This window comes from Anolis carolinensis, chromosome 2, assembly GCF_035594765.1.
Source record: "Anolis carolinensis isolate JA03-04 chromosome 2, rAnoCar3.1.pri, whole genome shotgun sequence".
Classification (NCBI taxonomy): domain Eukaryota; kingdom Metazoa; phylum Chordata; class Lepidosauria; order Squamata; family Dactyloidae; genus Anolis; species Anolis carolinensis.
In genome coordinates, this window is record NC_085842.1 from 57,697,818 (window position 1) to 57,725,803 (window position 27,986).

A 27,986-nucleotide genomic window follows, 5' to 3' on the forward strand; every position below is an offset into this window, starting at 1 on the left:
CATTGTAAACTGCTCAATCATTAAACAAGTGGCTGGGAGACAATAGTAGAAAATACTCAACTAGTCTTCCTCTAGTTCAGTGGTTCTCAACAGGTGGGTCCCCAGATGTTTTGGCCTTCAACTCCCAGAAATCCTAACAGCTGGTAAACTGGCTGGGATTTCTGGGAGTTGTTTGTGAAGTTCTATACTTCACAAAATTAACTGCTCTAGTTAATTTTATATGTTCAAAAACAAACCTGTATATGCCACACACCTTGTCCTATGCTCGCTAAACTAACGTGATGCCCTCACATGGGTTAGAGAATCCAATCCCATTGCCAGTACTGAAGGTCAACTCCGTATCAAACTGGCATTTTGTACATGGAATGGAAGTAAGTTCATATGTTTTGCCCCAAACAGCAAAAAGATATGAACTATCCCTATATCTCAATGGGAAGTCAGTACCAGTGATGTGCTCCAAACAGCCGAGAGCTCCATCCCAAAACAAAATGTGAACACAGAACCACAGAAGCAAGAGGACTAAGAATAATATGAAATGAATCCAACATACAAGAATGCCAGATGAGAGAGAACTTACTCAAAAGACAAGATTAACTGGACAGCCTTAACAAAAGTTATGGTATCTCGCAAATCACTAGAATCTAGTAAAAGTTTGTTCTGTCCTTCTAAAACAGTGCTTCTCAACCAGTGGGTCCCCAGATGTTTTGGTCTTCAACTCCCAGAAATCCTAACAGCTGGTAAACTGGTTGGGATTTCTGGGAGTTGTAGGCCAAAACACCTGGGGACCCACAGGTTGAGAACCACTGTACTAAAAGAAATGCAAAATAAACAGTAACACAAAAAATCCAACAAAATGAACAGTAACAATGAAAGGAATTTTGTGATCACAGTTTCTAGTTAATTTCCAAGAGAATTTTTCATGTCAGTTTTGAATATGTAGGAAATCACCAAGAGACAAATTACTTTTGTACTGCATAGACTGAGTTGTGACTTGCGTCTGGTGAGAACATCTGTCTCTTCTAGTTGTAATTTCACAAGCTAGTATTGAACATATGACAGCAATCAAGAATTTATCTTGGTCCAATTAGCACCAACTCCCTCAATGGAAGAGCACTTTTAAATGTGTACTCACCATGCAAAACTGAACATGGATTACATGAAAAAGCAGGGTTTTTAACTGTCATTGATTCATCTCGATCAAGAATATTTTGAGGCAAGGAAATGATGTGTGATAAATACCTTTCACACTGCATCTATATATATATATAATGTAATTGTTATGGTTGAGCCTCATGGCTCTGCTACTGGGAGACGTGGGCGTAAGACTCCTCGAGAGTCAGATACTCTCGAGGAGCGAGAAAGAAAGCGGCTGCGAGATATCTTTGCAGAACCATCTGACGAGGATGATTTTGAAGGGTTTACTGAGAGAATGGAGGAAGAGATGGTTAGCTCGGAAGAGGATGATATGGAATGGACTCGTGTAAGGGAGGATTTGGATGCCACTGGCAATGATAGAATGGAAGGCGATTGGGGACCTTCAGGATTAGATCCATGGGCAAGCTGGAGGGATGGGACGGGATCCACAGCTGGGGATGCTGTGGGGCGTAGTCAGAGGTGTTCCAGTTCTGATGAGGAAAGTGATGAGGAAACGCCCGGGCTAAGGAGGGCAGCTGATAGTGATGAGGACTTGTAACTGGCATAAAATGGGGTTTGGGAGCAATAGCAAATTGCGTTGGGCAAGGTAATCTGGACGAACGCTTGGGATCTGTGTGGGAAGTTTTCCTGAAGACGGGTGTGTTTCGTTTGCTGACTACGTAAGTTATCTCGGACATTGGGCTCAGACGGCGGGAGGAATTGTGTGGGGTTTTGTTGTGCAACCTCTGCTTAATCTTAATAGCTTTGACCTTCCGTCGTCTTCTTGACGGACGCCATCTGCTTGTACTGGACATACGGACTGCTTGACTACGGCTTCGGATACTCCTACCTGTATTGGACCTGGTGAACTACAAACGTCTGCATCTACCTTACGACCTTCGGAACGGATTGGGACCTCGCTGACTGCTTAAGCCCTCGTCTGCTGAGTTTGTATCGGGAATCTGCCTGCTGTGTGGAGGAGTAACCTTTAAAGTTACTCAGAGCATAGTTTTGGCAGCAGAGAAGCATCTGCTGCCAATTAGTTGCATTCCTTTGAACTCTTTGTTCACCAGCTTCTGTTTTGTTTATTCCCAGGCTGAAGCAAGCTGTTTTGATTTTGCCCGGATTAAACTCCGGTTTAATCCGGTTTATCTTTTGAATGTTTTTCTTGCCTCTTTTTACTTTTAAGGCCAGTGTTTGCCTAGCCCTTGTCTTTTACGGGCATTTCGAGTGCTGTAACTCCAATAAACTCTGTTATCTTTATCTTGTGGCGTTCTGTCCTTGACAGTAATGTTCGTTTTACAACAAAACAATTGAACCCAATCACACCAAATTTGGCCACAAAAGACAGTCGCCCAAAATATGTCTTTCAATAAAAAAAAACTAGAAAAATAGTCCAAATTATAGAGGATGAGGAAGAGCCTTTCTCCCACTAACTGACAGTTAGAAAGGTAGGCTCTGCTGCCTTTAGCCCCACCCCCGCTGCCTTTAAGCCCCGCCCCCTTCGTATCCTAGTGACTCCCTCAGCCAAAATGGCACCCAGGGCACAGGCAGAGTGCACTTAGGCCTGATCCACACTGCCTATAAAATACAGATTATCTGATTTGAACTGGATTATATGGCAGTTTAGACTCAAGGCCCTTCCACACAGCTATATTGCCCATTTATAATCTTATATTATCTGCTTTGAACTGGATTATCTTGAGTCCACACTGCCATATAATCCACTTCAGTGTGGATTTTATATAGCTGTGTAGAAGGGGCCTCATATAATCCACTTTTAAGCAGGTAATATAAGATTATAAATATAATATGAAATAATTACTGTGGTATAATAATACAGAACAATATAATCTCTAAAACCAGGACAGTAAATAAAGAGCAACACTCTGAAAGCAGGGAAATTGGGAATTCCAAAAAGGAAACAATCAGGGCCAGCTAACACCTCCCAACAAAGGATTCCCCAGGCAGGAAGCAGCCAGGCTTTGAAGCTGCAAGGCCATTAAATGCTAATCAAGGTGCATAATTGCAGCATTCATACCTGCCACACCGAGACTATTAATTGCTATTCAAACTGGCCAACCAAGGATTCTGCAAGGTAGAAAGTGGCCAGGCTTGCAAACGGCAAGGCTATTCAGTGCTTGTCAACCTGGCCAACCAAGATTTCCCCTAGGTGAAAAATCCCCAGGCTTTGAAGCCACGAGGCTACTCCGTCCCTTTCAACCTGGCCTAGCAAAGATGCCCTATGTAGAAAGCAGCCAGGCTTTTAAGCTGCAAGACTATTCAGTGCAATTCAATCTGGCCAAACAATGATTCCCCTACAAAGGAAGTAGCCAGGCTTCAAAGCGGCTCTTTGATTGAGGGTGCTACTCCAGCTACTCCAGAAAACGGCCAGGCTTTGAGGCTGTTCACTGCTATTCCACCTGGCCAACAATTGATCCCCATAAGCCACAGTAACACATGGCCGGGCAAAGCTAGTTACTTATAAAACATGGTTTGCATTCCATTTACACTCAGTAATAGAATGTGGAACGACCAAGGAATACCAGGTTCTACAGGTTGTGTTTCAGATGAAGAAAATAGAAAACCACTTCAGAGTATTCCTTGCCTAAAAAACATCTGTGAAGTTCAAGGGGTCATCATAAGTTGACAGGTCACTTGAAGCACATACACACACATAGCACTTTATATGAGACCACAATACAAGTCTTTTTTTTAGTGATCTCCTTCCAGCTCAGGAATCCTCTTTTGGTAGAAATGGATCAGCAATTGTCATTCATTAAAAGAGCTGCCTGACTGAAGACATGTAAGGCCTCTTTAATTTTCACCCACTGTAAAATTTCCTTCCTATAAATTACTGGCTGGAGTTGGAGATTGTGAGCAACTGAGTTTGTTAAGCACTATTCAGATGCAAGTTAGCAGAACAGTCAGGAATAGCACTTAGCCTTGAACTGTATAGTATGGTATTGTATTCTTGACAATTAAAAATATACACACACACAAAGCAGTAGCAGCCATGAAATGAGGATTTCAGCAATATTCTTTATGAGCACCATTAAAATGTCGCAACAATGGCAAAAATGTGGCATGAGGTTACAATAGCGAAAAGACAGAGATAAAGATTCCCAAATCTGACCTGTTATATGCAACTGCAAGATGGTTACAGCAGGCTCTGAGATGAGGAGAGAGGTTAAAAATATCAACATTCAGATTACACAGAACAGTAGAGTCTCACTTATCCAACGTTCTGGATTATCCAATGCATTTTTGTAGTCAATGTTTTCAATGCATCGTGATATTTTGGTGCTAAATTCGTAAATACAGTAATTACTACATAGCATTACTGCGTATTGAACTACTTTTTCTGTCAAATTTGTTGTGTAACATGATGTTTTGGTGCTTAATTTGTAAAATCATAACTTAATTTGATGTTTAATAGGCTTTTCCTTAATCCCTCCTTATTATCCAACATATTCGCTTATCCAACGTTCTGCTGGCCCGTTTATGTTGGATAAGTGAGACTCTACTGTACATGATTTGTCTCCCTCCTCAACAACTTGAGTCCTGGCTGAGATCCAAGCAATTCTCCCTTGCATATTTCAAAGAACACATGCTCTGAATTTCACTTAGCAGCAGAAGCATTAAAAAACATGTTTTTCTGAAAATGGAAATCAAGACAATTTTGCCTTAAACCAGATTATCAAACAGACCTAAGTCACATGATCCTTATAACACGGAGCCGGTTTTGAGAATTATGCCAATGTCAATGGAAAAAATGCTATTAAAATGAATTATACACGTTTTCATTTGTTGAACAAGAAAAAATGAAATCATCTGCTGAAAGCTGCAGCAACGTTCAGCTAATCATTTTTTAAAGTTAGAGGACTATTGTCATGACCGGCATTACAAAACAGGAATGGGTATCTTGTAACCTTCTCAGCAACAACATTCCTAGGGATACCATATATGTTGATTGTATAAGCTGCTATGAGGTTCAGCAGAACTAACAGGGACATACTCCCCCATGCAGTTCCTGTGTATGTATACACTAAGGCAACTACAGATGTCTGTTTCACAACTAGATAAGAAACCAGGTTGAAATGGATATTGATTATCTGTTTTATTCAGTAACACATGGAACTGAAGGACAATCAAATACTACAATATCTTGCCCAGAAGCTGATTATTATAAAGTCGCTGGTACTCAATTCGAGGAGCGTTTTTGAGCAACAGCCTTCTCGCTACCTCTTGTGGACATTATTGAACCCTTTCTTAATTTACTGAGACACTGTCCACTCCCTTGAATACTCTTCAAGTCCTCATTTGGATTTTACAATAAACCATGATTGACAAAGGTCAAATGCACAGGTGATGGTTCTTACCTCTCAAAAATCCTCTCTATATCCTTGGACTTTACAAACTTAATCATTTTTACTTTTCAGGTGTCAAAGTGTCATCCAGTGGATCTGCATTGACTGTAACATCCAAGTCAGAGTGAAAACACTTAATAAATTCCTGTTTGCCTCAGTAGAAGTATATCAGTAATTACATTCTACAACAGTTTATGTTGCAAAGATCTAAAATTAAAATTAGTGTTTATTTCTAGCACAGCACGAAAGAAACAGAAACCCCCTCATTCCATAATTTATGTAAGCCTTTGGATACTGCAATGGAGCTGATAACAAGGAAAAACAAGGTTCCTTATGGAGCAAAGGAAAAGCCAAGATCCTTGGCAGAATCCAAATTTTCCAGATTTGAATTTCTTCATTCTGATGCATTCATATAGATCTGGCAGAGTATTTAATAATAATAATAATAATAATAAAACTTTATTTATAACCCGCCACCATCTCCCCAATGGGGACTCGGGGCGGCTTACATGGGGCCATGCCCAGACACCATACAATATCACAAAATAAAACAATATATCATAACACAATATAATAGTACAAAAATAATCATATACATTACAACACAAATCAGAGCAGACAGGGCGGGCCACATGAACATTTAATTAAAAACTCGGGAGAGAGAGGCATATAAATAAAGAGAACAGGGGTATAAGATGGAACAATCCAAACAGTCCAAAGGATAGAATCCAAGGGGGGTAATCAAGAGGTATAAAACAATTACTCCCCGAAGGCACATCGAAAAAGCCATGTTTTTAGATCTTTCTTAAAAGCCGATAAGGTGGGGGCTTGTCTGATCTCAGAGGGCAATGAATTCCACAGTCGGGGGGTGATGGTTCTTACCTCTCAAAAATCTACTATACTCTCCAGCTTCCACATTTTGGCAGGGGCAATCCCACTAATCCTTTGCCTTCTCACCTTTTCAGCTGCTTTTAATTTATTTACAGTATTTATATTCCACCCTTTTCACCCTGAAGGGGACTCAGGGCAGATCACAATGTACATGGCAAACATTCAATGCTATTAGACATACAACATACAGACAGAGACAATCTTCAGATTATTTCCCCCCAAATAACATTTCAGAAACACAAAACAACAGAAATAATCTTCCAAAGAAATGCTCAAAATAAAATGCGTATCCACCTTTGGAATAGAAATGTAATTATTCACTTGGATAAAAAAGCAAAGGCTGAGAAGTTAAAATTACATAGCTCTGTGAATGAATAACATGGATTTTTTTTATAGTACTAATATTTTCATTTGGAAATTCATCAACATAACAGTAAAACCTATAAGGGAATGCAAATTCATAATCATAAACTGCCTTGGCATGGATACAAGAAATAATTACGTCCCATTGTAGAACAGCCCATATCTTTTACATAATGGTTGGGGTGAGAGGCAGAGAAAAGGGACCCACAGAGACACCAAGTGGCACTGTGAATAGAAGCACTGAGTAAACTCTATTTTTTTAATTTTGATTTATATCCATACTAAGTGAACAACAAGGCTCTGATCAATTCAAAAACAGTATTCATTTTAAACTTGTCTTTGCCCTACTCAGTGCACCACTGCTATTTATTTATTTGGAATTACCTGTATACCCGAATATGGATTACTAGATTTTTCAGGCAGTCTCCTCAAACTTCCTTGGTAGGATTGCTGGATAATAACTTCCCCACTGGGAAATATCAGGCTCAAAACAGACATAACTAGAACAAAAGACTATAGGGACTTAAAAGATTGCTCACATTCATTCTAGCAAGGTTACTATACAGGCTAAGTAACCTAGCCCAAAGGAAAGGTTTAGATGACTGTGTCAATCACTCAGAAACAGAAAAAATAGCATTGGTGAGGCAGTTCCCAAGTACAGTATGTGAAATCCTGAATGGGAGGAAATAATCATCTAATGCAAGTTCACATCAGGAAGCGTTGATGGTCCGCCCCATTACACAACTTATGAAAAGCTTCCTTCTATCCCATTTGCTACTGCTATAACCTAGAAAAGAAGCAGTGAGTCAGTTGTGAAGAAAAAAATACAGTATACGTATTATTTATTTAATTGATTTATGTTCCACCTTTCTTCCACTTTCTATATAAGCTCAGAGATATTCAAAAATTTCAAATTAATTCACTACCTATCTTTACTTATTACAGTACTTTGCAGTCCATATGAGGAAAAATTCCAGGTTGGAGGAAATAAATTTCAAAAGGTACCACCAGGCTAAATTCAACAGTAACGACCTCCATGCCATTTTCTGTAAATCCCATGATCTGACCCAACAGCAACTGATGAATTAATGATAGCCACAGCTCTGTTGGTTTCTCTGGCAAAGTGAGACAAATGACTGCTTGGAATAGTTCCATTAGAGATTTCAAGAAAAGGCACATGGATGTTTATGGTACAGTAGTGGCCAAGAAACACTGCATCAGACTCTAGTCTGGATGCAAATGCAGTGACTTGTCTGCAATAATTCAACGATTCTCAAAGAGAGAACAGGCAGCCTATAGAACTAAGGAAGCATAATAAAGGTTGTAGATCAACCCTGTCACCAGGAATTGATGCTAAGTTCAGAACAGAAGAGAATCAGGATAAAGCAAGGTCTGCTACATAGTTAATCCAGTAAGACCCGTTTGAACAGTGAGAATATATGGAGTTATTTTATTGTTATTTTGTATATCTTTGGGCCCTTCCACACACCCATATAACCCAGGATATCATGCAGATAATCCACAATATTTGAATTGGGTTATCTGAGTCCACATTACCATACAACCCAGTTCAAAGTACAGTAGTCTCACTTATCCAAGCTAAATGGGCCGGCCGAAGCTTGGATGAGCGAATATCTTGGATAATAAGGAGGGATTAAGGAAAAGCCTATTAAACATCAAATTAGGTTATGATTTTACAAATTAAGCACCAAAACATCATGTTATACAACAAATTTGACAGAAAAAGTAGTTCAATACGCAGTAATGTTATGTTGTAATTACTGTATTTACGAATCATAACCTAATTTGATGTTTAATAGACTTTTCCTTAAATCCCTATTATCCAAGATATTCGCTTATCCAAGCTTCTGCCGGCCCGTTTAGCTTGGATAAGTGAGACTCTACTGTATATGTTATTTCCTAAAGCTTGTGGGTATACAATATTTCTGGTTGTTCCTTTCTTTTTGTCTGTTGGAGGCAAGTATGAATGCTGCAATTAGCCAGAATGATTCGCATGTAATAGCCTTTTAGCTTCAAAGCCTGGCTCCTTCCTTCCTGGGGGAATCTTTTGTGTTAACTGGCCCTGATTGTTTCCTGTCTGGAATTCCCCCGTGTTCAGAGTGTTGCTCTTTCTTTACGATCCTGGCTGTAGAGCGTTTTTAATACTTAGAGCCAGATTGTGTTCATTTTCATAGTTCACAGCAACACCGTAATAATAATGTTAACAATAATAGTACAGTAATAATAATGATTCTGATAATACACACTACTTCTCTCCCTCCTCAGCTTCATCCCTGGGGGAATTCTTTGTTGGGAGGTGTTAGCTGGCCCTGATAGTTTCCTGTCTAGAATTCCTCTTTTCAGAGTATGGTTCTTTATTTACTGTCATGATTTTAGAGATTATATTGTTCTGTTTTATTATAACACAGTAATTTTATTTATATATTATATTTATAATCTTATTTGCTTTAAACTGGATTATCTGAGGCCCCTTCTACACAACTGTAAAAAAAATCTACATTGAACTGGACTATATGGCAGTGCGGACTCAGATAATCCAGTTCAAAGCAGATACTGTGGTTTATCTGCCTTGGCATTCTGGGCTATATAGCTGTGTGGAAGAGCCTTGAATCTACACTGCCATATAATCCAGTTCAAATCAGATAATCTGTATTTTATAGGCAGTGTGGATGTCTAAGGGAACCTTCAGCCATTGTGGACACAAAGTGAGCAAGGCCTAAAGCTAGGACACAAAGTGAGCAAGGCCTAAAGCTAGGACACAAAGTGAGCAAGGCCTAAAGGGGGCAGGCCTACCCTTCTGAATGGCAGCCGGGGGAGAACGGCTCTTCTTCATCCTCTGTAATTTGGATTGTATTTTTCTAGGGGTTTTTTTAATTGAAAGATATCAATTAGATGACTATGTCTTTTGTGACCAAATTTGGTGTGATTTGGTTCAGTGGTTTGGTTGTTTATTCCATGGGGAAAACGCACATTTTATGTGTGTGTGTGTGTGTGTGTGGGTGTTATTAGGCTGGAGTACACTTTTAAAATATACCCATTCCAACTTACATACAAATTCAACTAAAGAACAAACCTAAATAACCTATTTTGTTTGTAACTTGGGAACTGCCTGTATATAGTCCAATGCATTGCATGCAGTGGTAAAATTAAGGGTACCAGGCTTGGGGAGGTTGAATCCATTCCTTTCACTGTGACTTATGGTTTTGGCTGTGCCCTACAGATCTGAGAAGAAATCTCTAAAGCTAGAGAACACACAGAAACTGCTTCAATCTTTTTCCCCTTTGGTTTCTACAGCAAAAACTAAATAAATCTGAATTTCACTTTATATAAATGAAAGGTTAAGATACAAGGTACATTCAAAGGCTATTTAAAGAATCAGGTAAATAAAATGTCAACCACTTGCTGAATATAGAGGAAAACCATGTTTCTTGGAAGTAGTCACAATATTTAGCACTAGGTTTGTTTTATTGTTTTCCTCCCATTAAGTCCTACTTCCAACGAGGTCTAGGAAAATATGTTTGTGATTACAATAGTTTTTCACTGCTTTCTCCCTTCAAAGCTTTGCTCCTGACCTTGGCAGCAGGATACACAGATAAATCTGTTTAATAGCACTGCTGACACACCTAGGAGGCTGTAATTTATGACTAACTGGATTCACACAACCTTTTCTTTTTTAAAAAAAAATCTTGCCTCTACTAGTTTGTGCCATGGCCAAGACTGAAAAACTAATCTGTATACAGCTAGATCATTTCAAGGAGATTGCATTAGAAAGAGATGAAAGTGTTAAAAGCTGTATTCTAAAGAACAGCTATCCACGATTTTGACAGCTGCCGGAATCTGGAAACAGTTTAGGATACAATTTATGAACTAATGGTTTATTTATGAAACCCCGATTTAAATAACCAAGGATTTGAATGCTCACTGCTTTAAAAACACCTAGAGCACTTCTTAAAATTAACTTGCAAAACAGTTCCACAATAATCATCATGCTCTCTCCAATGGGAAGGCAAATCATTTATCTTTTTCATTCTACAGATGAGGAAAGTGAAACCATCTGGGGAGTAAATGGCTGACCGGGGCTTCTAACACAGGCTTCCCATGACTCAGGCAACAGTCCACCCACCACAGGCCACTATTCAGTTTTAACATCATAGACAAGCATTCCTGTATTCAGGGTAAGTGGGACCTGACATAAAAATGGTTACAAGTACACTCTTTACACATGATGTGCCAATGAGCAAGATTTCTCTGTCTTTTACATGGCTCCAATGCACTGATGGATTTTCTAGGTGAGGAATTGTTTCATGGCCTTTAAGGGAATGTAGTTAGTGAGATCACAAAAGCTGTTCAACATTGTGTGTGTATGGGGGGGAGGGATCACTTTGGCCTCTCCCTTATTGGAAATTTTTAAACAGAGGTTGGATGACAGCCTATCAGGGATACTTCTGGTATATCAATGTGTGTTTGTGGGAGCTGTATCTAATCATTCTTGAAGCTCCTGTCAACTTTGGAGTTCTATTATTCTTTTCCATGCCTGAAAAAAGTGAGGCAGCAAATAAGGTAGTGCATCCAGTTAAACTGGAGTAAAAAAGAGTGATCACTATCAAATATGAGGAATAGCTACAGCTGGGTAATAAAGCACATTCTGTAGCACATTCACATAGGGCTATGAAAGATCTACATTTATTTTTCATCTGAAGAAGCTGGGAGTTCTCTGGAACTAAAGAGGTTAGGACTACTTACTCCTTGTGGTCCTTCCAACTGCTAGTTAATTTTATTTCTACTTAAGACAGTCTTTTAGGAACTACAATGTGTTTTGCCTTTTTAAAGGATTTCAATTCTACAAATAGTTTAATTGCTTTTCAACAGGGAGGAAAGGAAGAAAGTCCCATCCGGCTAATGGATGGACAGTTCCAACATGTTAGATTCACAGCATTATTAGTTTGCTTTGATTATCCCCGGTCAATCTTAATAATTTCTCACAGATATATTTTCTCACATATACACATGCCTCTCTCTTAAAAAATTGGTATGATATTATTAGAAATATAATTTGCCAATTCTGGTATTTGTTCATTGTTCCCCTTCCATTGTTGTGCAGGCCTGGACTAAGCTCTTGTGTCTACTCCAACTACTTTGGTAAAAGGGAAGATAGTATACTGACATCTAGAGAAGTGTTTGGAACACCTACATTTTGCATGAGCTTTGTAGGAGGGGAACCACAGGCGGTGAAGTCCTCTCCACTTCCTTATCTTCTCTTTTCCCTATCAAATTACTGACAGTAATGAGGAGTGGGATCCTCGAGGAAAAACTCAGCAGCCACTGAACATGTGATTGCCTTTTTCTTGAAGGCAAAACTGAACAGCTGGTGGCATGTTTACATTTTTTAAGGTTTTGGATTTCTGAATATGGGAGGTACAACTTGTATGTGTTTAATATTGCAGTAACTCCAAGCAAAAGCCAACAATTCATCCTGTTGTTAACACAGCATTTTAAAGTAGAACATGTACATCTTTTTCATTCTTTGTTACATGTTCCTAAGTTGGCCTTCACAGATCATATCAAACCTGTCTTCTTTTTATACATGAGGTTGACTTATACAGGGGTTCATATAGTAAGTTAATCGGCATGACTGTGAAAGACTATTTTAGATTTATCTCATAGCCATTTCTATACTAGTAATAAATATTCAGTTTTTTCCTCTAACAAATACATTCTATAGAATAAAAGAGAACACTACATTCTTTCTCTTGCCTTTCATTTCCTAGCATTACTTCAATCCTCCATATCTTTATATGGTAAAAAAAATCCTGGTGGTTTAAAGTTAATCAAATAGCCGAAGAAACACAGAACTCCTTTTACCAATGAGACATCTAATAATTCACAAGTATTCTACCATACATAAAAGAAGGATTGGCTCTCAATTTTTTTAGTATCCTAAACGTCAGAAGGCAGTGGAACCCAATTTTCTGTTGGAAAGCCTCAGAAATCAATTACTACAAACCTTTGAAATTCCATGTCCAATTACATTTCTCTTAAAAAAACAAATCTTTTAAACAGCAAGGGACAGATTAAAGGTCTGGCTGCTGTGTATTCTAGAATTTTAAGGATCATTGTGACTTTGACCAGTTGCTGCAATGCAAATCAATTAGACTGTTGACAAGCATTCAAGAAAAATAATAAACATTTGTGATTTCTCTGGGTTAGATTCTCTGGTAACTTCCCATTTTCCAAATTAAGTGATGTATATTGTGCCATTCTGCCTCAGGGAGGCTTACAACATATGAGAAACACACTGTAATAAGTAAGTAGGATAAACTATTTTCATAAGACTACCACTAAAGGCATGATCCTAGAAACAGTATAAGCCTATTGAATCCTGCCAAGTCACAAGTATTCCCCCCCTTCTTGATTCCACGACTCAAATTACCCTTCCCTATAGGCAACCATGCAAAAGAGGGAATATTTATCTATGAGGATTTGAAAGGAGAAAGGAGTTTGATGCTAGAGGAAGGCATCCGTGGAGATTTTGAACAGCGTCTCTTCTGTCCACAGCATCTTTCTTCTAGTGCAGTGGTTTTCAACTTGTGGGTCCCCAGGTGTATTGGCCTACAACTCCCAGAAATCCCAGCCAGTTAACAAGCTGTTAGGATTTCTGGGAGTTGAAGGCCAAAACATCTGGGTACCCACAGGTTGAGAAACGGTTCTAGGAGAACTTTGCTGGAGGAATGAAATATCAGCTCTCAACAGCTCATTTATATTGGCAAAACACTTCTATCAATATGAAGTACTTGCATGCATCTCTAAACCCATTGTCCATTAATAATTAATGAATATAAGCCTTAAATGTTTTTAACAAGACCACCATTTGCGGAGGACAGAACTTTCCTTCTTGCAGATTTCAGGAACCTCTCTGTAGCAGAAGAGTAAAATAACTTTCATCCACCCAAATACTGATAAAACAGATGTGCAGAAATTGGAGTGGTTGTTACTGATAGTATTGTTACCTCCAGTTACATTTTACATTTTGTTTTTGCATTCTCAAAACCACCGTATTTGAGTGTTTTTCTGAAGAATACTAATTTTCCTTACCTTGCTGATTGCACTGTGTAACAAAATTGGATTTTTTTTTCTGTTTCTGGTTTGAAAGTGTTGTTTTCTGTTTAATTGTGTGGTACTTACTTTGAAAGTAGTTGTTATACTCCTGAAATTTCCATTTCATGGCTGCCACGAATTATGTTGAATTGGTTGAGACTCTAGAAGATATTCATTGAAAAACTATAACAAAATGTGCTGCAGGATGTCCCACAAAAACCAAGTTTTTGCAGTTTAAATTTTTCCCCATGTTTTTATGAAAGAACCAATTAGGAAATGACATTTATAACCCAGAAACAAAAATGTTACATAGTGTTATATGTTTATAGGACTAAGGTATTATATATAAATACAATCTCATAACAAACAAATAAATAGACATGTCAAAACATTCACACAGATACATTAAAAATACATCATCTAGGAATAAATTCTATAATTAGACCTGATTAGAGTAGACCAATGAAATACACAGTAACCTGGGAGGTTAATACTTATGTAGGTTCAGTTGATTCAGAGGCTCCTATCTAGTTTAGTCAGTCAACAGGATTCACGTCTTATACTTCACAGTGATTTCTTAGTTACTTCCCTGAATTCAAAGTGACTTTTTTAAAAAAACCTAATCATGTATTTGTATTTAAGCCCAAAATTACTTTACACAGCACACCCACACAGCACTCTAAACATTAGATTGCCTTGTTGTTGGCTTGGTTATAAAAGCAGCTGACATCCATCTCCATGATCTTGCTGCACTTTGGATCTTTGTCACCACATTTGGCTGACCCCACACAGCAACACACACCTCACCAGCTGTAATGTGTCCCCAAGAGAGGCAACACAAGCACATGTGTTACTGCAGAACTGCTTGCAACATGCCTATGAACATGCTCAAAACTCTCAACAATTCTTTGTTGCTGCTACAGTTGATTTAACTTGATATGTCCTCTGTCTTAACTAGAGAAATTGTGACCTTTGCCTTTTGAATTTTAAGCAATTATTTTCTTATATATTTGATGCTTTAAAAATTAAACTAGATTTGGGGATCCTTTGTAAACAAAGTCCTCTTCCAAGTATTTCTCCCTCTTTCATTTTCTGTTCATCTCTTCCCAATATTCCTCCTTCTTCACCTTCCTCCAAGATCCTCAATCCTGCCCAGACGTAACATGAAAATATGTATTTGTTGGCATCCCACATTCTCATATAATGTAACACTGACCAACTTGGCACAATGTGCTTTCATCAGCAGTGAAACCTGGTGGTCCTAATGGAGACAGGCTGAGAAATTGTGCAACAGCAGTGGCTGTGTCCCATTAAACTTACATTTAATGGGACTCAGCCACTTCCCATGCCAAACATACCTTCCTCCTAACATGGTTCCAATTGCTTGCTAACTTGATCTCAAAAAATCTATTGTTGGCAAAATATGAAATTGGGTCTCAGTTATGACCTCTGAGTCTGATTAACACAGACTGAATATAGAGTTCTGGAGCAAGGATACAATGCAATACAGTATGCTGCCTGCTAACATCCACTTTTTATATTGGATATACAGTAAATCTCATCAAGCGATTTTCCGGACAATGCAGCCAAAGAAAATAGCCTTTTCTGTCTAGCCTTGTAATTACGCTTTCACCTAAAAGCTATAGGTGACCAGGTGAGGGCACAAAGACAGTGAGCAAGCTGGTAAAGGTTGAATAAAATGTGGCATGTCTCCTCAGCATGGACACCGAGTGGGCTGTTCTGCTCAAGGAGGGTCAGAGATCTTTGTTCTATTCAGCCAACCCTCAGCATGGGTTTACTTACATGACTGTCTCAGACTGTTCAACTTGTCATATTTTATTTACACATCATGGATTTGATCTTTTGTTGAGCTATCCCCCTTGCTGTTATCTACAAATGAGAGCACTTCTTTTGTGTAGTTGTATGTCATTTCTCTCTCATTAAAGGATGTGATCTCATGTAGTGAGATATTATGAAAAAATGCAACTATGAAAAAAGCCACCCTTTCTGTATTCTGGGCAAAATGGGATATTGTACCAATTATAATTTACTATATAATTTGAGGAAAAGTCATTGTCCATCTTTTTTCCTCAAATACCCTACTATGGAAATGCAGTGGATAAACTGTGCCTCATAACAATAAAATCACAAATCTGATAAACAGATTTTGAGTGATGAACACTGAGTGCACAAAAATAGTATGTGCAACTCTAATGCCCTTTGGAGGGTTTTTCCTCTACAGAGCCATGTATTAATTATGAAAACACACTCTTTGTTTTCGTTTAGGCACAAATATATAGCATGTCTAATGAACAGAGATGCTAGATAATCCCATAGTCAGTTTCTTCACATGCAGAGAAAGACCTCTGACCATTCTCTCTAATTAGTATAACTTGGATAGCTTAAAGTTTGGAAGTGATACCAGAGGGGACATTCCCCCTGCTAGCTGTTTCTATTTATTTAAGAGACTCATAAGTAATTTTAAACAGTTTTAAATGTCATCTAAGTTGAACTTGGAGAGTCACAGAATGTAGAAGATGTTGATGACAACTGAGGACAGACTTCAACAGCTAGGGAGCATAGTAACTAGATATGCACCATTAACTACCAGGACTGTAGTTGAGAGCAGGTGAGGCATTAAACGTTTAGGTAGCTACTGAAAGGGGTGGGGGGCAGAACCTCAAGATTTCTGATGGAGGTTGTCTTGAGCACCAAATTTCCTTCTAAGGTTGTGGTGACAAGATGCAATATTGGCCGTTGTGTGCCATGGGTTCCAGTACCACATGTTTTTTTCTGCATTGTGCCACACTTCAAGAACAAACAGTCCAGGGGATGCCTTTGCATAACGCCCAAATCCACAATTGTTTCAGTGTACTCAGACCACTGCTTCTTAAATAGTATGTCCCCTTAGCTCAATGTTTGGGGTCACAAAATTGGCAATAGTAAAAAGTTTCTGAACATCATCCATTTAGACAAATCTGATAGCAATAATGTGCAGTGTTTACAGTAAACTCTGCAGAAAATATTTCAGCTACACCTCATAAAAAGGTAAGTCAGCCTGTTTAGCAAAGGCTTGCAAATGCTGATTTATTATCAGTAAAATTGTGGTTTTTATGCCTATTTTATATATTTATATGCCTGGGATTTTGTAAGGATTTCTCAAGCAGAAAGGGAAAAATTTAAGAAGCTCTAGTTGAGACAAATCAGGATTTGTGAGACAAAAAATCCTCACTACAGCCTGTTTTACAATTCTGGCTTGTCTGAGGCTACTTAAGCATGGTATCAGATAACATTTAATATAATACCTTATTTATTTTGCTTGTTTAAAGCAGGAGCGAACTGGCTGAATATATGAATGTAGTGTTCATTTATGTTATAGTTTTATAAAATGAAGACATTCAGTTGAAAATGTGTGAATACCATCAATATGTTACAGATCCCAGCTCTTACCTATTAAAGTGAACCTGATCTTTTATTTTTTTTAACTTATGTCTTACTTTATTTTTCACACCAAATTAAATTTAGGTTTACCATTAAATATAAATCTTAGTGCTATTATTTTATGTTCTAAAGTAACTGCATTATGTATTTTTCAGTCAGTATTTTATAAATACACTTTTAACAGCATCACGTCGTGACATCTTTTCTTTCACTACCATCCCCTTTCAAGTTACCATAGCATTACAGCACTGTCAGGATAATTTTCTATCATAGGTAAATTTAACAGAAGGGAAATAGACTCCTCTCTATGCCTTCTACTTTGGGAATGAAAGCTACTTTGAAGAAAGAATAACAATACATATGAGATTAAAAATGTACAGGATTCTAACAGCTATTCCTCCTCCTCCTTCTCCTTCTCCACTTGACTAATGCCCCAGAGCTTCTTGATCCTATTTTTAAGCACTGAGCAGGAAAGAGGTGATAACCGAAGGAGACATTTTTTTTTCAAGTAGCCACCGGAGACAAGCAACAATAATTGCCAAGGACTTTGTGATTTCATTTTTCCCTTCCTCTCTTCATATAGATTTTTTTCACTAAGCAACAGTAAGAAAATACTTACATTTCTAATAATATATAAAGAAATTACTTCAAATATTTAAAATAAACAAATTTGGAACTATCTTCTATACTATTTGTATGTCCTAAATATACACCTTGCAGGTATACAATCGGCATTAAGGTCTTCAGCCCACCCTTCGCACAATTAGATATACACCTACTAAGTCAAAAGTGATGTTTCATCTATTTCTATCATATAATGCAGTTTAACTACATCAAACTGCATTATATGAGTCTAAACCAGTGGTTCCCAACCTGTAGGCCATGGGACCTAAAATAAGGTCTGCAAGACATGCAAGGAAAATCAGCTCTAGATTATTAAATATGGTTTTCTGTGGGCAAGCAGTGGCGACTACTGGACGGCATATGTTCTGTATCAGAAACTGGAGCTGATATGGCCTATCCGATGCAGTTTTCTGAATCAGCACCTCAAATAACCAAACCAAATCTAAAGTTGACCAAAAACTGATTCATAACCCTTTTGGTACTAATGTTGAAGAGTGATCCCTGGTCAAAAAAAGGTTGGGAGCTACAGGTCTAAATGGACCATATGATGCAGTTTCAAGATGTATTAGAGAAGGCTGCATATGAGAGCCCATATACATTGATTGGTTGCACAAGGAACCTCATATACATTAAATCTGAGAAAGAACAACCACTTACACAAATATCTTTACACTAGCACTTCATAACAACATGAATTATTTTTTTTTAAAAAAAAAACAGTAACAATAATTACTGCTAATGTGATAATTTTGAAAAATAACTTTCCAAGCTCCGGTGGTTATATCAATTGGCTACTTAGTTGCAAACCAGTAGGTTTCCTCATCAGGAAGCATGTTGATTGGTTAAGTAAGTTTGTGGATTTCAAAATGAGAAACTAGACTTAAATCTACCTTTCATCTTGATTAATTCACTGATTTAAATTACTGTGATGCAAGCCCAGGCTAATCACTGGTAAGATAATAGCTATTTATCAACACCCAGAAAGCCAGGTGTTCTAAGCTTTTCCACTTCATTCTTTTTTCTATAAGATTACACTTAGTAAATACTTCACAGATGTTCAAAATGTTATCTTAACCTGGAAACATTTTGAAATTATAACATAGAAGAAAATGCATACCACAGGCAGCTTAATTCTATGAAAGTCCATGCGTTCATTGCCTGATTGAGAAATCATGAAACATGTCAATCTCATATCAATCAAGGTTTAAACTCTTGTTCTTAGCAGAGCGCAGTGTTGTATTTTTGGAAAAACATAATTTCAAATGATAGATGTAAGATAATTTCTAACTTACTACTCTTGAGTTTGAATTGTTGCTTTTTGTGGCCTTCCATTAAAAATTAAGAGCAATCTATGATGCACATACAAAGCTACAAATACATTTGATCATTATAATCAGATTGATTGTGTGTTTTGGAGATAGTAAGCAAATATCAAAGAACAGAGCAGTGGAAACTCGTTCCAGACATTGGCCTTAATAAGACTGGCTCCTCTAAATGAAAAAAACAAACAAAACTGGAACTCCAGCCTGAAGCTTGGCACAGTTGTTAGTACAGCTGCAACATAGGATGATCCCTTATGAGGATTTAAAAAACATGAAAAACTTTTTAATACTGTTATTCAACGTACCTCTTCGAAAGATTGACAGCAGAAAGAAGTCAAAGTGAACCAAGTGAAGTGAACCTTTTGAAAGTTCTTAAATCAATTCACCTACCAGGAATTTTACCTATGCAGCTATAAAGGGAGAGGATAAATTACTTACATTATAAGTAAAATTGACCACCACCACCACTCTACATTTCAAAGTTTAGTTTAGACTGTATTTTGCTATAAGTTAGATTTTCCTATTAAATCTTTTTAAAACAGAAAGATTTGCATTTTAGTTGCCAAGTTAAATATATACAATAGAATCTCACTTATCCAACATTCGCTTGTTCTGGATTATCCAATGCAGTCTGCCTCCCGCTTGGCTCCACAGCTGTTTCTCTAGGCAGCAAGGAATGAACTTTTTACGTATTTAATTTCTGACAATGAGGTTGCTGCTGTAAATTCATTTTATGCAATTCTATCTTTATTTGTAGTCAATTTTTAGTAGTCAATGTTTTTGTAGTCAATGTTTTCAATACATTGCAATGTTTTGGTGCTAAATTTGTAAATACAGTAATTACTGCATAATGTTACCGTGTATTGAACTTCTTTTTCTGTCGATTTGTTGTAAAACATGATATTCTGGTGCTTAATTTGTAAAATCATAACATAATTTGATGTTTAATAGGCTTTTCCTTAATCCCTCTTTATTATCCAACATTTTTGCTTATCCAACGTTCTGCCAGCCCGTTTATGTTGGATAAGGAGACTCTACTGTAGATGAAAACAAAGGAACTTTACCTTCACCAAAATTATAGTCCAAGACTTGGAAAATGATCAACAAAAGGAGGGTAGACTTTGCCTGAACATTAGAAGCAACTTCTTGACAATACACTGTGCAACAAAAGAACCAATTACCTAAAGTGGTGGCAGTTTCTTTCTCTGGATGCCTTAAAAAAGAGGCTAGGCAGGGGATTTCCTGAACTAAGCAGGTGGTTGGACTCTTTCAACACCATGGTTCATCTTTGGGTCCTTACTTACTTATGCCACTGCTTCTTAAACTTCTTGGGTACCAAAAAAGTTGGCAATGGATAATAGGTTTCTGAACATCCCCAAGTAACTATTTTACATATTTACACAAATCTGTTGTGCAGTGTTAACTGTGGACTCTGCAGAAGATGCTTCAGCTGGACTTGATAAGGAGTAGTCTTCTATGAATCCCTTATGCAAACTTCCCCCTTTCTAGCTGCCTTAGCAGCAAAGGAACTGGGGAGCACGGAGCCAGGCACCTTTCATGTCCTGGAAGGAGTAGGCAGGGTTACCACAGGAAAGATCACAGCTTGGAAAGCTTTCTGTTGGAGCCTGCGCAGGCGCAGTCACTCCATATGTGTGCATTCACAGAAACCATGAAGGGGAAAAAATAGAATATCAAAAGTCTGTTAACATCCCTTCCAAATGCTGATTTGTAATCAGTAAAGGTTTTATTTTTATACCTATTTAATATACCTATATACTTTGAGGAGCCCCTGTGGCGAAGTGTGTTAAAACACTGAGCTGCTGAACTTGCAGACTGAAAGGTCCCAGGTTCAAATCCCAGGAGCGGAGAGAGCGCCCGCTGTGAGCTCCAGCTTCTGCCAACCTAGCAGTTCGAAAACATGCCAATGTGAGTAGATCAATAGGTACTGCTCCGGCGGGAAGGTTAACGGCGTTCCATGCAGTCATGCCGGCCACATGACCTCGGAGGTGTCTACGGACAACGCTGGCTCTTTGGCTTAGAAATGGAGATGAGCACCAACCCCCAGAGTTAGACACGACTGGACTTAACGTCAGGGGTAAGCTTTACCTTTTTATATACCTTGTATTATCTAAAAAAAACTGCGCCAAAAGAGGTCACAAGTGGAAATATTTAAGAATCCCAGGCCTATGCAACGATCTAATGCACATAAGGCAAATGGAACAAGACTTCCCAACCGTGCATTCATTGCTTCACAATTGATTCTTAGGTGAAAGGCAAAAGCAGTGCAAGTTCTTCTGCTACCTGAAGTAGGGCATGCCCCACATTGCTACCACCACCACCCTTCTTTCTGCCTCATCCTCAAGACACCCTCAGAGCAGGACAAGAGGCAGACAGAGAGGCAGCAATGCACAAATGCTTGCCTCTGGGAGGATGCTTCCTCAGAACTTGTGGGAGACGTGTCCAGGGAGACTTCCTTCACACAGTGAGGCCAGCAAGGTTCACTGGAGCTCTACTTTGTTATAGCTTCATTCCAGTAAGGTGGCAACGTAGTCCTTTCCAGCTTTGTAACTGGGCATAGGAATTTACGTCATGCCTGGGGTAGTGAATTCACTCTGTTTCACGACAGCATACTCAGTGTCTTCCTTCTTCCCTCTGTTCTAAAGCCTCCTGCACATATTGGTTGTAACAACAGCACCCTTTCAAGAGGGACATATGGCTTACATTTGGAAAACACCATTTTTATTTATTTTATTTTGAAAAGCCTCAACAACTTGGAAAGTCCTTTCAGAAGGAAAATTTGTGGATGAGAACTTTTCTAACAATTCTACCAAAAGCCTGGAAGACTTATATAGATGTTTTCAATAGTAACCATCCTAAGAGAGAACATTTATAAATCTAGCATATTTTGGCTTCGATTCTGCAGTAGCCAGCACAATTTAATGATAATGTAGCAATTACACTTTAAAGACAACAGAGACGCCATCCAAGACGAAGGCAAACATGTCACTTAAGACTAAGAAGAATGCCACAATGAGTTTCTAATGACAAAACAAGAAAATCCCCCAGAATCAGGAAATGTGATTCTCCCTTTCAAGGCAACCTCCTATATGTTTCCAACCCCATGTCTGGAGGATTGAGAATTCCTTTATAACAAGTTTTCAGAGAATGTGGAGAGCTGGGGTTGCGGGAGAGAGAAGTAGAAGGACAAATTTAATATAAGCTTAGGCCTGAGTTACCAAAATACATCCCTCCAGAAAATGTTACTCAGCTCAGCCAATGACAATGACTGCTGGGACTGAGTTCAGTAATAACTGGAGGACCATATATTGCTACCGAGGCATTGTATAAGCACTATGACAGCTTGGACATTGCTGCCTTCTTTCTTAACTACTTCTATAAATGCAAATAGGACCAGTTGTCCCAAGACATTTTGAAACTCAAACATTACTTTTCTATAGATATCCATGTACATGGATACTAAAAAGTAGTATCTCTGGAGGCGCAAAGTGATGGCCGGAATAAAAACAGATATCACAATGTTACCAATAATACCTTTAAAATGTCTGTGCATGTTTTGTGCCTCAGTTGTTTAATTTAAAACAGCTGTCCAGAAAGGGAGGAATTTGAAAGAAATTATCTTTGCAATCTCTGTTGTACAGGAACTTCAGCTAAACTATGAGTCAATAGAGGGTCTGAAAGTAATGCCAGATTTCCAACTTTTCACAGAAAAATAATCTGAACTTTTTAGCACTAAATAAACCACAAGATCAAATAAATTGAGCAAGACAGGATCAGAACACAAAGGCTTATAATAGCACCCAGGAAGGAACAACAACTGCATGCTGTGGATCCTTAAGGACACTCTATTCAATTACATTTTTTATTTAAACTGATATATGCCGGGTCCACAAACACTCTCTCATCTACATACTGCCAAAGCCCAACCTACATCACTAAAGTGGCTGCATCATATAGTCACAGACCATACTGGATCATTGCAAGATTCCCTCTTCCTATCCAACTTCTTTACACAGGTGATTCTAAATCCCAATGGCATTTTGTATGATTTGACCCTTTAAGTATTTCCAAAGCAGCCACAGCAGGACCATCACACTCACTGCAGGATGTCCAGTGTGTGTGAGTGAGTCACACCTGTAACTTGCCTCCTGCCAAGCAAGTAGTTATGTGCTGGCTGCACACCTGGCTATTTATCAACTTGTCAAAAAAAAAAAAAAAACAGCTTTCTTCTCTACAAATCTTCCAACTTGTCAGAAAAAGCAACTGGTGTGTGTGTTTGTGAAGAGTTCTAAAAATACAATTTTTAAAACACAAATACTAAATACATTAAATGGTTCTGTGAGTTATAAAAAATTACCACCAAAGCACAAGACTTGCACTGGATATGCAGTTCTTGCATCTACAAGAAAAAAGACCAGGGGCATTTTCATACCTCATGACTATAGCACTATGATCCTATGAAATCCTAGGATCTGAAATTCAAGGAGCACTACAGCTCTCTGGCTGGGAATCCCCCAACTGCAAATCCAAGAATTCTATAGGATGGAACCAGAGCAGTTAAAATGACAGCATTATAACTGTGGAAGAGCTTCAGCGATCTGGTGATGTGAAAGAGACCTCTGTCCAAATACCCGGAGCAGCTACTGCGATCAAAGGAACCACTACTAGTCAAAATGTACCAACAGTCTAAGGCAGTATAGCTATGATACACACAGTTGAAGACATAGAGGGAACATCTCTCCTATAATCTCTAGGTCCTCCAGTGCAATTCTATGATCAACCTCCAGCAGAAGTTGACCACAGAGTCATGCTGGAAGATTTAGAAATGTTCTCTCAGATTTTTTTAAAAGTGATTTTAGTTCACAATTTTTCAACTTCATGGAGGTACTATGCCCCGAACCCCAATGTATGTGGAGGGCTAACTGTACAAGGCAGTTTTCCATATGCCAGGAGCAGAAACTGCATATCCCTCCATATGCTATTGAGGTGCAACTCCCAACGTTCTTCACCACTATCCAGGCTGGCTAGAGCTATTGGGAATTGCAACACAACAACTGAAGGGTCACATATTTCCCACCCCTCCTACAGGCTTCTTTCATAAAATACACTGCAAAGGAAATAATGGGTGCAGTTTTTATTTACTTCAATACTGGCTATTAATAACCTATAATATTTAAGTTCTGAGACGTAGGTATACTTGACTAAACCTTCCTAAGAGTCATGGCTATAAAGCATAAACTTTGGCAATAGCGGTCAGTTTCTTGACTGCAACAGGTAAGGACCAGTATGCTGCTAGCCAGAGATACTATAACAATGGGAAACATCTGTTCCTTAATAAGTATGCAGGAAATTTACATTTTCAAAAACGATTTTCTCAGAATATAACAGGCACTGCCAATTTTCCCCTCCAATTTTTAAAAACATATTTTACATTCTTGTGCGCCTGTTTGCTTAATTATTTTTTCTCTTGAAAACAAACATGGTGAGGCAAATAAAGGTCATCCATGAAGCATGAATGAACAAATCATATGCCCCCAGTGAACATCATTAATAAACAGCAGATTAAAAAGGAGTCATGCAAGGAATGAAAATGGGTGAAAGTTGAGAAAGATAAATCGCATATCAATGGGAAAAATAACCCTATAGTTTGCCATTAACTAATACCAGAATTCAAAGATATTGCCATGTTACTCTGGATCAGTATTCAAAAGAATCTTGTAGCACCTTTGAGAAAGAGATGGTAAAATAAGCTTTCATAGACGTTAGTCTATTGCATTGCTATCAACTTCTTTGTTTCAGTTATTGTCAAAGGTGCTACAAGACCACTTTGGTCATTTATATTCCAACTTTCGGTCATAAACATTATTTTAAAATATTAAATTTATGGACATCTTTACCTATTAAATTAATTATTTTCCAGTGGAACGGCAGAGTACTTGCTTTTGCATACAGAATTTCACAGAGCAATCTATGATATCTCCAAGTTGGACCAAAGGGAGGGGACATGCACAAAGCCTAGAAAGCTCTCCACCAATGAATGTCATGTGTTTTTCTTACTGTTTTGCATTCTATAGCTTTATAACATTTGTGATCACAATCTATCCCAGTTCTATAAAATTCCACACACATTTCTCTTACTATAGGCTTGTGTCTCCTGATATATGCATATGTATTCCCTTTTCAAAACCAAAAAGAGCATCAAGAGGTTGACTGAAGACCAAAAGAAGTTATCCCCATTTCCTGATACAAGAGACTTTCCTACAACCCTATTCAATAATAGAGCAGAAGGGTAGTATGCAAAAGACCCCAGCTTCCATCCCTAGAGAACTGCCAGTCAGGGAAAACACTAATGAACTACACAGTTTGCACAGAGCGGGTCATTTTCCTATATTCCCTGGGACCTTTAAATTTACTGACAAATTGGCATACTGTGTATTCATGATGATGGTTCAATCCCCTTAAATCAAGGATAGAAAATCCATGAGTCTCTCTCACACACATACCCCCCAATTCAGAAGCATGCTAAGTTCTACATAAGGGGTGTCATTCTTCACTTGTCTATTTCTGCCTTAAATGGAAATTCAGGAGAAGGGGGAACTACTGGCGGAGTTCAAAAGGACTGCAGGGTAAATTCTAGGTGCCAAAAGCATTTGGGAGTTATGTTTTTTAAAAAAGAATCCCACTATGCCTGCAGCAGACTACACTTGTACATGAGAGAGCATATAAAAACAGGTTGTAATGCAACATAAGAAACTGTTTGCAAGTGGGATGGGAGTCAATATGTTAATTTGTTATGTGGCAGTTACAGATATTTAATAACAATTGAATATCCACTCCTACTGTTATATGGCATTACAATTTGTCATGGGCAAGGTATGGAAAAGGAGACTAAAGGAAGCATTAAAATTAACAATTTAATCTCTACCTCTCTGGAAACTGATGAAAAAACAAGGAAGGTACAGCAGATAACAAGTAGAAAGAAAAACAGTCAGAAAGTGTGAGTGGGTTCCACCAAGGATACTTTGCAGAAAGGAAAAAGTAGGCAGTGGACAATGAAAAACTAAATGAACCAGGTGAATTATAGCTACATTTTGGCCAGTAATGGGAGCCCTCTGGGCAGAAGATGAAAAGACCCATCAGAGAGAGCATCACAAAGCACCGTATTCCAACTAGAGATAATATATCTTAGCCAAGAATACTCATTCCAGATTTCACTCTTCCTTACGTTAAAAGCAGGCCCCTCACATTTCTCCAAAACTTCATGCCAAACATATTTCCTGGCACTGGTGCATTAGTCCATTAGTTTCATGAAACACTTGGAGGAAGGTTTACATTCCCAGGATGGGAAGTAGACCCAGAAGGATGCCAGTGGTTATCTCAGCACATGGATCTCAGGCCTTTCAAGTCTGAGGAATCTTTGTGGTTTTTGAGATTGGGATATGCTCTGCTGTCACCACTGGTTCATCAGTCCCTGAATTTGTGTCCAAACCATGTGACAATGAGAAGATGAAAATAAATCAGATCTGTATCATGGCTCAATGCCCATAGATTTCCAGATACTAGAACAGAATCTCATTTTTTCCAAATTTGTAATGGTAATTGAAGGGGAATGATATTGTATACATAGGTAAGTGAAAGTATCATACAGTTTTAGTAGTCTGGTATCATACATTGAATATTCATCTGTAATTCAATACTCTTCTCACTTTTGTTCCCAGGTATTGTGATGCTTAGGGCAAGAAACACACACATTTTCATGCAAACAAACCTGACTGAGGATCCAGAGGACTGAAAAGAAGAAGCAGAGGCCATTCCTCCAACATCAGACAAATCCAGGCATTTGCTTCTTCCACAGTCTAGAGTTGCTGTTTTGAGTGAGTGATCTGTAATGGGGGCCCAGTCTGTTTGTTCTTCTTCAACACCCATTTTTTCTCCTGGGAGAAACAGCACAAAACAAATGTGAGCAAATAGGCTTAAATCTGTCTCAGCTGATTTTTTTACTGCAGCACACCCATATTGTTCTGTACATAACAGAAAACATTATGCTTCTCTAGTTTGCACGGTACACAACCCTTGTAAACGTCATACTTTAAAACTATTTACTTACAACTAGACTTCAACAACTGTTTCAGTGATTTCTCCCTGTCTCTTCCCCTCTACTCAATTTATCATTTTTAAACACTATAAAAACAGGGAGAAGAAATAAGAAATTACAAGCAATGGACTTCTCTCATGTCTGTTGGGGGATGAGAACCCCTCCTTTCTGACCTTGAAATGGATGTTGGGGATGTGGCACGGGCTGAAGAGGATGGCATGGAGTGGACACGCGCTCCAGAGGATTGTGATGGGGAGACTGGGCTCACTGCTGATGGGGATGCTGAGGAAACGTGGGGTCCTTCAGGATCGGACCCAAGGTAGTCTAATTGGAGGAGTGGGGATAGTTCCACAGCTGAGGGTAGTCTGGGCGTCGGCAGGGTGGTTTCAACTCAGATGAGGAATGGGAACAACCTGTGGGAAGGGCGGTGCCCAGTTCAAGTTCTGAAGACAAATTGTAAATAAATTGTGGGCATTTGGCCATTGGGCCCTTGACTGGCAAGGTGGTTGTTGGGCGCCGCAACCGACGTAAGTTTATTCTGGGTTACCTCTATGACAGGGGTTGGAACTGTGTGGGTTTTCTTTAGACTGCATTGTGATTACTGTCTGCATT

General features: G+C 38.5%; 1 protein-coding gene and 1 long non-coding RNA gene across 6 annotated transcripts in view; one reads left to right on the plus strand and one right to left on the minus strand.

Moving 5' to 3' along the window:
• The window catches only part of rad18 (RAD18 E3 ubiquitin protein ligase), a 154,768-nt gene that overhangs the window by 40,384 nt on the left and 86,398 nt on the right, over positions 1–27,986 (minus strand). For 2 of the 5 annotated variants that reach the window (XM_062969758.1, XM_062969757.1), the window contains exon 11: positions 27,048–27,213. In XM_062969758.1, coding sequence (XP_062825828.1) covers positions 27,048–27,213 — 166 coding nt within the window. Of the gene's footprint in view, positions 1–4,270; positions 4,307–5,516; positions 5,610–27,047; positions 27,214–27,986 lie in introns of all 5 variants that reach the window. The other 3 variants (XR_010002558.1, XR_010002559.1, XM_062969756.1) reach the window with 3 other exon arrangements.
• LOC134296010 (uncharacterized) lies at positions 10,819–27,981 on the plus strand. Its single transcript, XR_010002560.1, has 2 exons — positions 10,819–10,954; positions 26,998–27,981. It is a non-coding gene; the product is annotated as an uncharacterized LOC134296010 (long non-coding RNA).